We start from the raw sequence: 14,258 nt of genomic DNA, 5'->3' as shown, positions 1-14,258 counted from the left end.
CTATCCTATCTAGTCTTTGAGCATGAACTGAGGAAGCCTGCTCGGATGAGAAGGAAATAACTTCTAAGACGACTTGAACAGTCCAGTTGCGATCGATTCAATGCCCTGAGAAGGTGCCATTTTTTTATTTGAACCTTGTGGTTATTTTTCTGTTAACATTGTTAATACTTTGTTAACTCCCCTAGCAGGTCTTTTTCCTTTCTTTGCAGAAATTACACTTTCCAGTGGGAAATGTCAGGGGTTGCAGGGGTTGTCCAGTTCTGTTCTTTACAAATTAAATTGGATTTAAGTCAGGCTGTGAGCCAATGAATCAAATTTAGATTCCCTGGCTCCTTACAGTGACCTCCGCTCATTAAATGTGCAAATTCTTATTTTCTTATCTCAGGTCTTTTAAGCATTGTTCTCCTTCCCTGCAGTTTTATCAGTTCTTTCTTTGCAGCATATTTCTTTCAGTTTGATCAAACTGATGCTGAAACATCTGAACTTCTGCTAACATAATGACAGCTGACATTGGCTTTCAGGGGCAGTTTCATAGACTTCAGTGAATGTGTTCTGATGTGTCTGCCTTGACCTTGGCCTTCCTTGATGACTGTTATTTTCTTGCAGTTGCAGAGAGACTGAGTCACCTGTTAACAGCAATTCCAGAAACAGGCCTCATGCTGTTTATCATGAGAATAAACATTTTTCACTTTTTTAACGAACCCACAGGAGGCACAACTGGTGATGAAAAGAATGAGAAATATGTGAATTGCTCAAAGAACTTTGCTTTAACATTTCAGACTTGAAACCAGTGTCTAGACAGGATTGATATTTCAGGCGTTGTTGTTGTTTAATTATTCCTAAAGCAGCTGTGTAAATGTTGTATAAGAAGAAGAAAAGCAGTAACCGTGTGTGAGTCAATGTACCATCCATCCTCTGCAGCACTCCCCATCTGTACCTCATTCCCCTCCTCTCCTTGCAAACCTCTCCAGGTTTGACCTGATAGCTAATGGTGGTGCATCACTGACTCTACGATTGGAACGTGCCCCGTTCCTGAGCCAGGAGCACACCGTGTGGCTGCCATGGAGCCAGTTTTATGCTATGGACACTGTGGTGCTTAAGACAGAAGAGAACACAATCCCTGGCTGTGACCTGAGTGGCTTCGTCAGGCCTGATCCTCTTGTGATTGCATCCCCTCTCTCCTCCTTCTTCAGCTCCAAGCCAGGGGAGAAACCCATCATACCAGAGACACAGGTGCAGTACCACTGACCCCTGGCAGCCGGCTAATCCTCCTTCTGGTTCCCTTGCTTTCTACCCGCTTTTCTTTATGTCTGTCTTTTATGGCTCTCTTTCTACTTTTGCTTCAATAGATTCCCTTCACTTTCCTACTTCCTTCGTTCCCTCTTTCTCTATTTCCTTATATTTTTTCCCTGCTTCTATCCTTCAGCTGTCAGTGGAAGCGTGACCTTCATTATTCCACCCACTATTTAATCCCCCCCTAATCCCTTTCTCCTGTCATCTCTTCTCTTTGTCTTCCAGGTGCTGCATGAGCAGATCGAGGTACCTGGCACCAGTCTAAAGCTGTGCTACCTAAGTTCCAGGACACAGGGTTACCGCTCCCTGCTCAAGGTGACCATGACCCCTGCCGTGGTTTCCATGGGTCTGCTGAAGGTTCACATGATGGTCGCAGTGGAGGGCCACCTCTTTCAGAAGTGGTTTCATGCATCGCCCAATTTAGCCTACACTTACATCTGGGATAAGACTGATGCATATGGGCAGAGGGTCTATGGGCTGTCGGAGGCTGTTGGTGAGTATAAGGGATGAAATGAATTTTAGTTTCAAAGCGTGTTTTTTTCTGTACTTACTGAGAAGATGAGAAACTTTACCAGTAATAGAGCACAGGGTATGACAGGGTGAGAGAGTTCTAATTAGGAAGCCTGAAGGAGAGATTATACACTAGAAATCCAGCCTCAATCCACTATGCAGTATAGCCACAGTTAAGTGTTTTTTTTCATATGTCTATTTTTCACTGAGACTGCACTTGGTTCACTCAGCCAGCCGGAACTTCAGTGAAGGGTTATTAGGCATCAGGGTGAGTTAGCAGTTAACAACTGGGGCAGCACACAGAGTCCTCAGTGGTATTACATTCTGCTGTCACAGTCACTTGTCAGAATAAACGCACACATGGACATCAGGAGCATCAACGTGGACTAAAATCATCAGAGCACACCATTTGGAAAGTCACTTTAAGATTCCTAACTTTCTAAGTATGTCAATTCTCATTAGCCATCTTCGAGGCTTGATATCAGCAGAGGTATGTTGTTAGCAGTGAAGCTGAAGGTGCTGGAAACAACACTCTCACTAAGACGCCATTGGGAATTGTTGCGTGTACACACAATTCCTGTTAACATTTATGTACATATATGCTCACACATACAATGACATGGTCATCATCTTATCCTTAGTGAATCAGATACCGATCCTTGATTAAGATTCTTTGTAAAATGTTTTCCCTGTAGAGTTTTTACGTGTGGCCTGTAGGTTTAAAGATCCTCCAGCAACTCATTACCAATTAACACGGATTCTGATTGATTTAGCAGCATTTGAGTGTGTTAGTAAGGTGTTAGTTCAGAGCTGGGTGCAGGTGCTAACTAGCTTTGCTTTGTGTCACACAATTCACAGCATACAGTAATTGAGTTTGGGAGGTGATTATCTGATCTATTCTTTATTGGTCATCACTGTTTTTTTGTCTCACCTATTCCTCTCTTTCGTTCTTTCCAACATGCAGTGTCTGTAGGCTATGAGTACGAGTCATGTGCTAGTCTCATTCTGTGGGAGAAGAGAACCGCCATCCTCCAAGGCTACGAACTGGATCCTACCAATCTGGGTGGCTGGTCACTGGACAAGCACCATATACTCAACACACGCAGTGGTAAATATGAAAACACCATGATACCTTGAGATTTATTCTGACTATTTGATTCAAGGAAGGTTTAGACCAGGAGTGTCCAAAGTGCGGCCTGGGGGCCATTTGCGGCTCGCAGCTGTTTTTTTTATTGTCCCGCAGCACATTCTAAAAATATAATTTAACAAGAAAACTAAAAAAAAAAAAAAAAACATCAAAAAGTCGCTGTTATTGGACTACAATGCTGATGTGGATGTCATTTTTTTCAGTTGTATGACATCTCCATCAGTATTGTAGTGAAATAACAGTTGCTGTTATTGGACTACAATGCTGATGGGGATGTCATACAACTTCATATCAAAAAATCTTGTGTAACCAATCTGGTCCAGCCATCCCATGTTCCGCTGCAGATTGAGAGCCAAGAGTACTCGGCATTGAGCTAAAAGTCCAGAGCTGTCAAAGCAATGTCCAGTGCGACTCGTAAGGTGTCAGGGAGTGAGGTTTACCAGCGCTGGTACTGTTGTACAGCTGCACCAGCTGGTATCCATTACATTTATCCCCCTAAACCTCATCACGATCATGGCACCGGCCACGTTCCACCTGGGGCTGGAACCAAGGTCCGCACATTGAGAGTTGATATAATGTAGGTGTACCACTAACAATTTGTATGCTGTATGCGCAGGCATTCTTCACAAGGGGAGCGGAGAGAACATCTTTGTGACAGAGCAGCCTCCAGTCATCACCAGCATCATGGGTAATGGTCGCAGACGCAGTATCTCCTGCCCCAGTTGTAATGGCCTTGCGGATGGCAATAAGCTGCTGGCACCAGTTGCCTTGGCGATGGGCATTGACGGCAGCCTCTACGTAGGGGACCTCAACTTTGTACGCAGGGTTTTCCCATCCCTGAACACCACCGGCATCTTGGAATTGAGGTAAAGCATCACATGAGTCAGGGTGAGAAGACAAAAATACTGGAGAATGATGGAGTAAGAAAGAATGTGCGAGATTTAAACACCAGAGACCTTAACATGTGTTTTGTTGTGTTTTTTCTCCCTTTTTCCCTTGAAGGAACAAAGATTTCAGACACAGGTAAAATCAGTTTATCAATCATTTCTTCTAATTCATCATGAACATACATGAAGCCATGACTGAAGATACACATGAAGTGATTCCTTGAGATAATCATATTTTTTTTCTTTTCCCACAGTAATAATCCAACCCATAAGTATTTCCTGGCAGTAGATCCATTATCTGGGGCATTGTTCATCTCAGACACCAACTCACGACGAATTTACCGTGTTCGCTCGTTAACGGGTGGTCGCCTGCTGTCTGACAATGCTGAGGTGGTTGCTGGGACTGGAGAGCAGTGTCTGCCCTTTGATGAACGCTGCGGCGATGGCGGCAAAGCCACTGAAGCTACGCTTATGAGCCCGAAAGGTGAGCAGCATGAAGGGAAGTGAAATGAGCCCATGTCGAGCCAGTAAACTGTATATTTAGTCCTGATTATGGTTCCACTATTACATTCATTTATTCTGATTGATCTCATTCTTCAGATTTGTATGTAATCAAATGATGAATGAGGATAACCGCGGGTAATGGTGTTCATTATTTTCAATTTTGCAAAGCCGCTTTTTCTTGTAGTCTTTGTCGAGCTACATTTCAGTGCACAAAGCATGAAGATTATTGCTGCTTTATGTTACCTTTGCTATGGAAGTTACATTGCCCTCCAAAAGTACTGTAACAGTGAGGTCAGATTTTTGTTGTTGTTGTTTTTGACTGAAACCATTTGGGTTTGACATCAAAAAATGAATATGAGACCAGAAAACAAATGTTAACTTTTATTTCTAGATATTTACATCTGGATTGGATGCAAAGCCCAGCAGATAGAACCTTTCATTGAAAACCGCTATTTTTTCATGTGAGCATAAATATTGAATCATGTGAAAGGATGTCACATGATCATGCGAGATTAAAATGTGGCAAGATTTCTCATTCAGAAAAAAAACTGTCTTGTGGGCACTCGTCCTGGGACAATAATAACTTCATTAATCACACAATACATTTTTTAAACAATAAAAGAACTAATTTTGCCGGGCTCAGTATATTGCCATATATTTTTTATTGTACTTTTCTTAAAGGGATTGTTCTGATTTTTTTACCTTGTGTGACATCCCTATCAGCGGTGTAGTGCAGCAACAGTGACTTACAACCCCGTGAGCCGAGTTCTGGTCGGATTTCCGTGCTGAGGAACGTAGTACCAGTTAGTTGGTGTGGCCACTTAAGTAAAGAGTTTGGCCTCTGAAAACAGTATGCGTTCAAAAGAGTAATACATTCGCGTCACAAAAATGCCTCCTCAAAAAAAATCAGACCTCACCATCGCTCGGTGTTACTTTCTCTCCGGTCGAATCACTGCGTGCCCATTGTTGTGTATGTGTTCCACAGCGGATGAGGACCACTGCAAGGCGAGACTCTTGCGTAGCAACCGCGCATGTAAACACTGTGGAATTATATATCATTAATAATGAAATATAACAGAAAATCACACTTATGTCAAGTCAAGTATGAGCAGATATAGTTGTAATTTGTTGTGCTAATGTAGATTGCATTTGACCATCTTTAAATGAAAAGATAATTCATTTACCAGTTCATGTCACAGGAAACTAATGTTAAAGCCTCAGAGGAGGTCTGCGCTCTCCAAGTGCTCCAAGTGACGGAGACAAAAAGCAGGGCATAAATCAGGTTAAAATTAAACTTAGTAATGGAATCATTTTAGTGGATTATTGGATTTATGAACACTGACACCAAACTGTCAAGGATGTCAAACTGTCATATTTCCCTACAGTGACACAGAATAGCATACATATATTGCAATTGGTGAGTGTGTTACAGATGATCGGAGAGCTTAAAGAAGACAATGAGCCACTCTTACCTGTCACAACAACAGCCTGTACACCATACGCTCCCTCCCGACTGTTTGTGCTCTGTCTTTCGCCATCTCTGTTTCTCATTTGCTGTGTGCCCTTCGCTATGCCCCCCATCTGTTCTTACATATCACAGTGTGCGTAGTTATTTTGGAGCACAGTTGCTGAGAACAAACACACCTGTCTGAATGTCTGCTGCCTGTTAGACGAGTAAGGCTGACACAGCAGCGCTTTGAAATGGAAGACAAAAAGCTACAACAATCAGGAAAAAGAATGGTTGGGGAGAGAGAAAAAAAAAGGAGGTGAGAGAACAGTCAGTGGCTTTTTTCTTCAAATTTCCTTGCAGTCTGCATACTTTCTTTGGGAATAACAACAGCTCACATCCTCATATGATGACTCATTCCAAAACTAACACTTACTAAAAGGTTACGCACCCCCGCCATCACTTTGTTCTCTCTTACTCAATGAGAAATTGTGCTGTTCAGCAGTCCAGGCTGCTATCCGTTTTCTGCAGGTGGAAAGAGCAAGGTTTAATTGACTCAAGATGTCTTTGCCTGTTATAAATTATGAGTAATGAGTCATCATTCAGACCACTCATATCGGCTTCTGCAGGTATCGCCGTGGATAAAAATGGGCTTATGTACTTTGTGGATGCCACTATGATCCGGAAGGTAGACCAAAACGGCATCATCTCCACTCTGCTGGGGGCCAACGATCTGACCGCCGTACGACCACTGAGCTGTGACACCAGCATGGATGTGAGCCAGGTAAGAGAGTTGCTCAGAAGTGGGGAGGACATGAGAGGTGATGGCATGATGGATGATGATCTTACAGCTTTGTGAGTGCTGAGCTATGACAATTGTGTGGCCTGCAGCCAGCCAGCAAGTGTGAGACGAGCTGATTTAGGGAGCTTTAAAGAGTCTGTGGATAAATGAATGGATCAAAAGAGAGTGAGGAGTGCAGTTACTTTAAAAAAATGAAGAGGAGAACTTGGCATCTTTTAAAATTCTCTCCATTAGCATATACTGTAGATTATTTTATGTAAAGTCACGGATGGCCTGATTGTCGACTTGCCTGACTTCAGTTGCAGGCTGCATGGGCTCAGTCCCCAATCAGTGACGTTGTGAATGTGAGTGCAAATAGTTGTTGACACTCCTGGTCAAAATTTTAAGACCAGTTGAAAATTAGCAAGAATTGTATGCTGCACATTTGGATCTTAAGGAGGTTCTAAATGGAGCTTCAAAATGCAAAAGAAGAAACGGGAGTGAGACAAAAAAATTTTTTTGAGTAAGCAATTTATTATAAACAACGCTGAAATAGGCTGTTCATCAGCTGTTCAAAAGTTCAAGACCACAGCCTTTAAAAGCCAAAATCTTCGCAAAAATTCAATGTTAGGTATTCACACTGTCATGATCTCTTGAAGGCAAAGGCTAAAAAGCTTTCTCTCTTTGGAACGCAGCCGAATTGTTGCACTGCATAAGCGAGGCCTCTCACAGCATGCCATTGCTCCTGAGGTCGGATGCAGTAAGACAGTCATTTAAAATTTCTTAAAAGATGGTTATTGAACAAAAAAGTTGAGTAGCAGACCAAGAGGCTATCTGTCAAGACATGGGACGATCCTCGGCCCAAATGAATGTTGTTACTGGTAAGTGCATCAAGTGCAGCCCAATAACCATCAGACAGCATCTGCGAGAGAGGGGCTTTATGAACAAAAAACGTCTCCAAAGGCTTTGTCTCCTTCAGCACCACAATATTGCTTGTTTTTTTAATTTTGCATGAGAGCACCAAGGTGGAGAGCACAATGAAAGGTGGAAGAAAGTTTTATTCTCTGATGAGAAAAAAAAATGTACCTTGACAGTCCTGATGGCTTCTAATGTTACTAGCATAACAAGAGCCCACCTGAGATGTTTGCACACGGCACAGTGGAGGGGGCGCCATCATGATCTGTGGTGCTTTTTCCTTCAATGGAGCATTGGAGCTTCAAGTTGTGCAAGGGAGTCTAACGCAGCCGGCTATGTGGAGATGTTGCAGGGGGCATCCCTCATGACTGAAGGCCCTCGTCTGTGTGGTAATGACTGGGTTTTTCAACAGGACAGTGATCAGCAGGAATACTGTTTATGTGCCCTGTGATCAGTCATCTGGTATATACGCCAGCTACCTGTGACCCTGAACAGGATGAGCGGTAGAAAATGGATGGCTGGATTTCATGTAAAACTTTTGTTTCTGCCTGCTAGGTACGCCTGGAGTGGCCTACAGACTTAGCAGTGAATCCCATGGACAACTCTCTCTATGTTCTGGAGAACAATGTCATTCTGCGCATTACAGAGAACCATCAGGTTTGTACCACACCATTGTGTCCCAATTAGAGATCCTTCCAATTTGTTGGAAACCAGTTTTATCTGGCTATGAATTTTACAATGGTGGTTCCATTTCAGTGGATCGTCCAAGGTTGAACAAAAAAGCCAGACAACCTCAAGCTTGGATTTAGAAAAAAAAATCCCATACAAAAATTGAAATAAATATACAGTCAAACCTATGATTCATTTTTTTTTTGTTTGTTTGTTTGTTTTTTTATGTTTTTGTCAAATTTTGCCCAGGTTTTTGTACAGTATAACGTATCGCACGTAACAAACTAGTCCATTTTCCCTGTACAGTATTATTCTGTGAAATCGAGTGCCCAAACAAAGCACCCTACGCACTGCTGTCTCACTGTCCATGCATTTTTTATTGCATGCACCTGCTACAGTAAATAAACCGCAATGGGGTCATCAAAGAACATTGCGGGTGCCAGCAATTTGACAAAAGAAGGTGAGAAACACTATTGGATTCCATCTCGCCAGTGTGTACTGGAAGTCTGCATCAACAATAAGTTCCTTCCGTTTGTCATTTAATTCTTCTCTATATAATTATTCTCTATAAAATATATTTTTGTTTATATTTGTGTGTCTGGAAGAGAATAATTTGATTTACATTATTTCCCATTGGAAAAATTGCCTCAGTTCTTTTTCGTTTTATTTTTGTCAAACCTTTTGGGACAAGATAATAACAAAAACTGAGGTACCACTGTAACCTCTTCCAGGGATATAGTGTCACAATCAAAAAAACACACATAAAAAAAACACCAGTGCAAATATCAAATCACACTCCAATTTCTTTCACACAATGTCAAAACAAACCAACCACTGCTAATAATGAAACATTAAAACAATAAAACACTTAACTACGATAACAACTGATGGCGTGTATGGTTACGCGGAAATCTTAATTACTTGTTATATATATTCTTCTTTTTCTCGACCCCTGTTGAAGCTGGTCCTTATTTTGAAGTAAGTGTTGCAACTAAAAGCTAAATATAAAGTAAAACACACAGATAGGTAATAATTTTGGGCTCTTTAAACTTACCTCTTGTGAAGTATTTATATCTTCTGACGCTGCATCAATTACAATTAAACCAGGGGTGTCCAAACTTCCTCCAAGGAGGGGCCGCATACTGAAAAATCTAAGAATGTGGGCAGCTATTTTAATATTTTTAATATTGCAAAAAAAGGCTAAAACCAATCCAGTATGCCAAGAAGTTGTATAAATCCGCTTTGTGTTATTAGCATCAACATTTCAACTTTTTCTCTTTATTTTTTAATTTATTTTTACTATATTTTTGCCATGAGCCGCAAATTTTCCCAGGGCCGCACTTTAGACTCTCCCAGAGGTAGCCAGTAGTTGAAAACCCAGTTTTGTGTGCAACTCAAATGTAATTTTCCACAAAATGTTGATATAATTCAGAATTATACTTTGTCAGCAGCGTTTGAAGTTCAATTCTACTGAGTTACCTTAAATTCCGGACTAATGAGCGCACCTGACTATATGCCGCACCCATCAAATTTAAAGAGAAAAACTGTAAATTCTACAAAATTGTACATATAGGCCACACTTGTCAACAAGCCGCAGGTATCCACGTGGTAACATGGGATATTTACACAGAAAGACACACTATAAAGCTTGCAAACATACCTACACTCAGTATTCCCAGCGTCACTCATTAGCTCTGATGTCCAAGCAGGAGCTGTTATAATTTTACACTTGATCAAACTGACTTAAGATTTGTCAGATCAAAACACGATCACTGCGGCGTGTGTAAGTAGCAGCTTATAGTCCGGAATGTACAGTAATGCTCTTCAGGTTGTGAATACATTTTGTTGTTTGTTGACAGGTGAGCATCATCGCAGGCCGGCCAATGCACTGCCAGGTGCCAGGTATTGACTACAGCCTCAGCAAGCTGGCAATCCATGCTGCCCTTGAGAGCGCTACAGCCATCGCCCTGTCCCACACTGGCATTCTCTACATCGCTGAGACAGATGAGAAGAAGATTAACCGTGTTCGACAGGTGAGCACTAATGGAGAGATCTCCCTCCTGGCCGGAGCTGCCTCCGACTGTGACTGCAAGAACGACGTCAACTGCAACTGCTTCTACGGAGACGATGGCTACGCCCCTGACGCCGGCTTGAACTCTCCTACCTCCCTGGCTGTGTCCCCTGATGGGACACTCTTTATCGCAGATCTCAACAACATACGCATCAGAGCTGTGCAAGCAAACCGGCCTGGACCTGCCGTGTCTAGTCCAGGCTACAGTGGATCTGGGGGCCCGCAATATGAGGTGGCATCTCCCAGGGAACAGGAGCTGTATATCTTCAATGCAGAGGGGCTTCACATCCAGACCGTTAGTCTTGTGACTGGAGAGCCACTTTATAACTTTACATATGGTGCAGATGGCGAGTTGGCCAGTCTGATGGACAATTGCAATAATTCAGTCAAGGTGAGGAGGGAAGGCCTGGGCCAGGGAGGAGGAGCAGGCCTGCTCCGACTGGTTCTTCTGCCAGAGAATCAAGTGGTGACCTTGGGACTTGATCCGAGCGGAGGTCTGCGTAGTGTGTCAGCCATAGGCCAAGAGGTGGCTCTGATGGGCTACAGCGGCAACACAGGCCTGCTCGCTACCAAAGCTGATGAGACTGGATGGACCACTTTTTACCAGTAAGTGTGAGATAGGTGTATATTTTATGCTTTTTTCTCTTGTAACTGAAGGAGTTCCACATGCTGTCCCTCTTACACCTTGCACAGTATTCTGCTGACCCCTGGTGGCAGGTTTTCAAACTATAGGCAAATCCTGAAATGCTTGTGTAGTTTTTCATAACTTTTTAGGCCAACTGTGTTTAAAGCATGTGCATCAACGACTATTCTTGACATGTCTCCTCTTCCAGGTATGACAGCGAGGGTCGCCTGACTAATGTGACATACCCCACGGGCATGGTAACAAGTCTCCATCGTGAGATTGAACGTTCCATCACCATCGACATCGAGAGCTCTAGCAGAGATGACGACGTGACTGTCATCACCAACCTGTCTTCTGTAGAAGCCTCGTATACTGTGGTGCAAGGTAGGAAAATGTGCAGGTCATGAATGAATTAAGAGGTCATACTGGGCCGCATGGTGGCCTCACAGTCAGGAGACTGAGGGTTCAAATCTCTGTTGGTGCGTCTCTCTGTGGAGTTGGCATGTTCTACCTGCAAAGACATGCATGTTAGGCTAATTAGAGTCATCCAATTTTCTGTGAATGGTTGTTTTTTTCTACCCTGTGATTGACTGGCGACCAGTACCAGGGGTGTGCTCTCACCCAAAGTCAGCTGGTATGGAAAATGAAATGACTGAATGTACGGTGGACAGTGATTATCAACTTAAAGCATTTCAAATGTGCCATGACATTTGGAAAATAAATTATTGAATTACATATTGCAAACATTCACAGCAATCCACGTTACTTTAATGACACCTAGTGTCATTTTTACTCATTCCAGTGGATTATTTTCTCTCTCTCTCCTTGTCTCCTGGAGTAAAATTACCAATCTGTGGTTGTTAATAGCAGTAGATGCTCCTGTATTTGAATATCTTCAGAGTGCCAATTTCATTAACTTGTGTGGAACCAATCCTCATCTCACACACACACAAGCAAACACAGCTCTCAGGCAGTTCCCAATATCCCTTAGCTTATTTGGTCTGGTTAGAGCTGAAGAACAAGGAGAGTAATTGTCTGTCCCCCTGCTGACCAATGTAAGTGTTGGACCAGCAAACAGTAGGCTATAAGGCTTGATGATCTCTGGGAGAATATGATGGAGATGTCTTGTGATCCACCTGTGTTGTAAGAGGAGAGGGGAGAGACGCTGGCAGAGTTGTAAGTAATTTAAGGTTTCCACGACCCAGTGTGGGTTTTCAGCGCAACTCTCTGCTGACATACTCACTTAACCATTTCCCATTCTTCCACTCTTTCTCGTTCTCTTCATTAACTCCCGCACTGTGAATTCTCCTCGGCCCACGAGGCCACATTTCTCTCGCTTTCTCTCGCTCTCTCCCCTCTCACTCCCTTGCTTCTGTTTTATTACGAGCTTGTTCAAGCAGACGGTGCAGAGAAGATTTATCTAAAGGCTGTTGCTGCCAAGTCACTGGGAAAAAAAGCATTTGCTTGTCTGTTTGAGGCATTGTTAAAATGTGCCTGGAGTTTTATTACAAATTGGCCTTATGGATTACTGTCATTTATGGTGGGGTTTAAAAGGGAGGTGCCAGCTGATCCCCTCACCTTTTGTAAATGAAGAGAACAAGCTCCCCCCTTTTGTAGCAGACAGATATTTCTCAGCCCAAAACCATTTTATCTTCCTCTCAGTCGCATCACTGTGATTAAGACGTGTGTTTTCAGTCTTGAGAGAGAGACTTTAAGCACAACATTAGGCGTGGGCTTATCTGATTCCATTCTTGTACTTGTCAGTGATTCATTACACTGTGGAGATAAGGAGAGCTGCAGAGAGATGTCAGTTTTCCTTCAGAATATGTTAGTTTATTTAATCCTATACCCCATCCGTTTCACATCGATTGCAATACATTTATCCACTTCCTGTATTACAAATGTGTTCTTACCAATTAATACATAGGAAAAGGATAAGGTAATGTAACAATGTGGTAAAATAGTTGTCAAAGTTCTTGTCACTGTAAATAACTCATATAACAGTCATAAATAATAATAAAATAATAATAAAAGTATAAAATAGACATTACAGAACACAGTTGGCTAATGGGTGAGTACTGACAATGAACTCATAAGAAGAGTTAGTAATGAGTGTTGTAGTGATTAAACACAGCATTTTGTACACAGTGGTTCAGGAGTCTTCTTCCGTGTATTTTGCAAACATCAACTGCTTGTATTGTTTCTTGAAATCACTCATGTTAGTGCATTGTTTGAGTTGTGCTAGCGATTGCCCGAATAGGATCTAGTTGAGTTGGTAAATAAATACATACTGGTATGATTTTATCACATGAACATGTAATGTAATCGTTTCTACACAGTAGATCCCCGGTTTTCGTAGCTGTATTAAGCTGTATCATCATCTGATAAAGTTATGTATAAGTTAGACTTTTGCTTTGCCTCATACAACAATGGTGCGTTCAAGAACCGCAATAATTTACGTCAAAAATCAAATCTACAAAAAAAAATCGGGGCATATAAAACCCAATACATTTTTGGGTACATTTTTGTTTTCAGTTTTGCAAAGATGTACAGTATATACCATACTATGTTATATCTTAGTCAAATAATGATTGTTCCCTGGATTTACTGAGTGTGTCAATATGTTTTGACCTTAGTTTCTTGTTTCCTCTCTACAGACCAGGTAAGGAACAGCTACCAGCTGTGTAACAATGGGACCCTGAGAGTGATGTATGCCAATGGAATGGGCATAAGCTTCCACACAGAGCCTCATATCTTGGCAGGGTCTGTCAGTCCTACTATCGGTCGCAGGAATATAACACTTCCTACAGACAACGGCCTTAACTCCATTGAATGGCGCCTACGTAAAGAGCAGACCAAGGGAAAGATTACGGTTTTTGGCAGGAAGCTGAGGGTGAGTTTAGCAGACTTAATGAAACAACAATTGTCTAATGTCCTATATCGAAGTCCTCCTAAATATTTGATCTAACTTGCCTTTGCAAATACACTTTGTTTTCTCCAGGCACATGGCCGCAATCTCCTCTCCATCGATTTTGACCGCAACACGCGCACAGAGAAGATTTACGATGATCACCGCAAGTTTACACTGCGCATCATGTATGATGCACAGGGCCGGCCAGCGATGTGGTTGCCTAGCAGCAGCCTGGCAGTGGTCAATGTGTCCTACTCATCCACTGGGCAGCTTGTTGGCTTGCAGAGGGGGAGCATGAGCGAGAGAACGGAGTTTGATGCGCATGGACGCATCCTATCTCGTACTTTTGTGGACGGGAAGGTGTGGAGTTACAGTTATCTTGATAAAGTAAGTATATTTATCACATGTATTACATTATACAAGAAATAGGACACTTGGCCACTACACTTTGGCTATAAGCTGCAACAGCTTTGACTCCTCCCAGAAGACTTGAACGCT

General features: G+C 42.4%; 1 protein-coding gene across 16 annotated transcripts in view; it reads left to right on the top strand.

Moving 5' to 3' along the window:
* The window catches only part of tenm2a (teneurin transmembrane protein 2a), a 296,346-nt gene that overhangs the window by 273,481 nt on the left and 8,607 nt on the right, over window positions 1-14,258 (top strand). For all 16 annotated transcript variants that reach the window (XM_054791378.1, XM_054791392.1, XM_054791387.1 and 13 more), the window contains 12 exons: window positions 972-1,233; window positions 1,519-1,786; window positions 2,768-2,911; window positions 3,567-3,816; window positions 3,953-3,973; window positions 4,092-4,321; window positions 6,418-6,572; window positions 8,040-8,141; window positions 10,013-10,830; window positions 11,058-11,233; window positions 13,507-13,742; window positions 13,851-14,147. In XM_054791378.1, coding sequence (XP_054647353.1) covers window positions 972-1,233; window positions 1,519-1,786; window positions 2,768-2,911; window positions 3,567-3,816; window positions 3,953-3,973; window positions 4,092-4,321; window positions 6,418-6,572; window positions 8,040-8,141; window positions 10,013-10,830; window positions 11,058-11,233; window positions 13,507-13,742; window positions 13,851-14,147 — 2,959 coding nt within the window. The remainder of the gene's footprint in view (window positions 1-971; window positions 1,234-1,518; window positions 1,787-2,767; window positions 2,912-3,566; window positions 3,817-3,952; window positions 3,974-4,091; window positions 4,322-6,417; window positions 6,573-8,039; window positions 8,142-10,012; window positions 10,831-11,057; window positions 11,234-13,506; window positions 13,743-13,850; window positions 14,148-14,258) is intronic.

Source organism: Dunckerocampus dactyliophorus, chromosome 11, assembly GCF_027744805.1.
Source record: "Dunckerocampus dactyliophorus isolate RoL2022-P2 chromosome 11, RoL_Ddac_1.1, whole genome shotgun sequence".
Lineage (NCBI taxonomy): Eukaryota > Metazoa > Chordata > Actinopteri > Syngnathiformes > Syngnathidae > Dunckerocampus > Dunckerocampus dactyliophorus.
The sequence above is the reverse complement of the archived record's forward strand: the minus strand, read 5'-3'. Positions and strand labels throughout refer to the sequence as shown.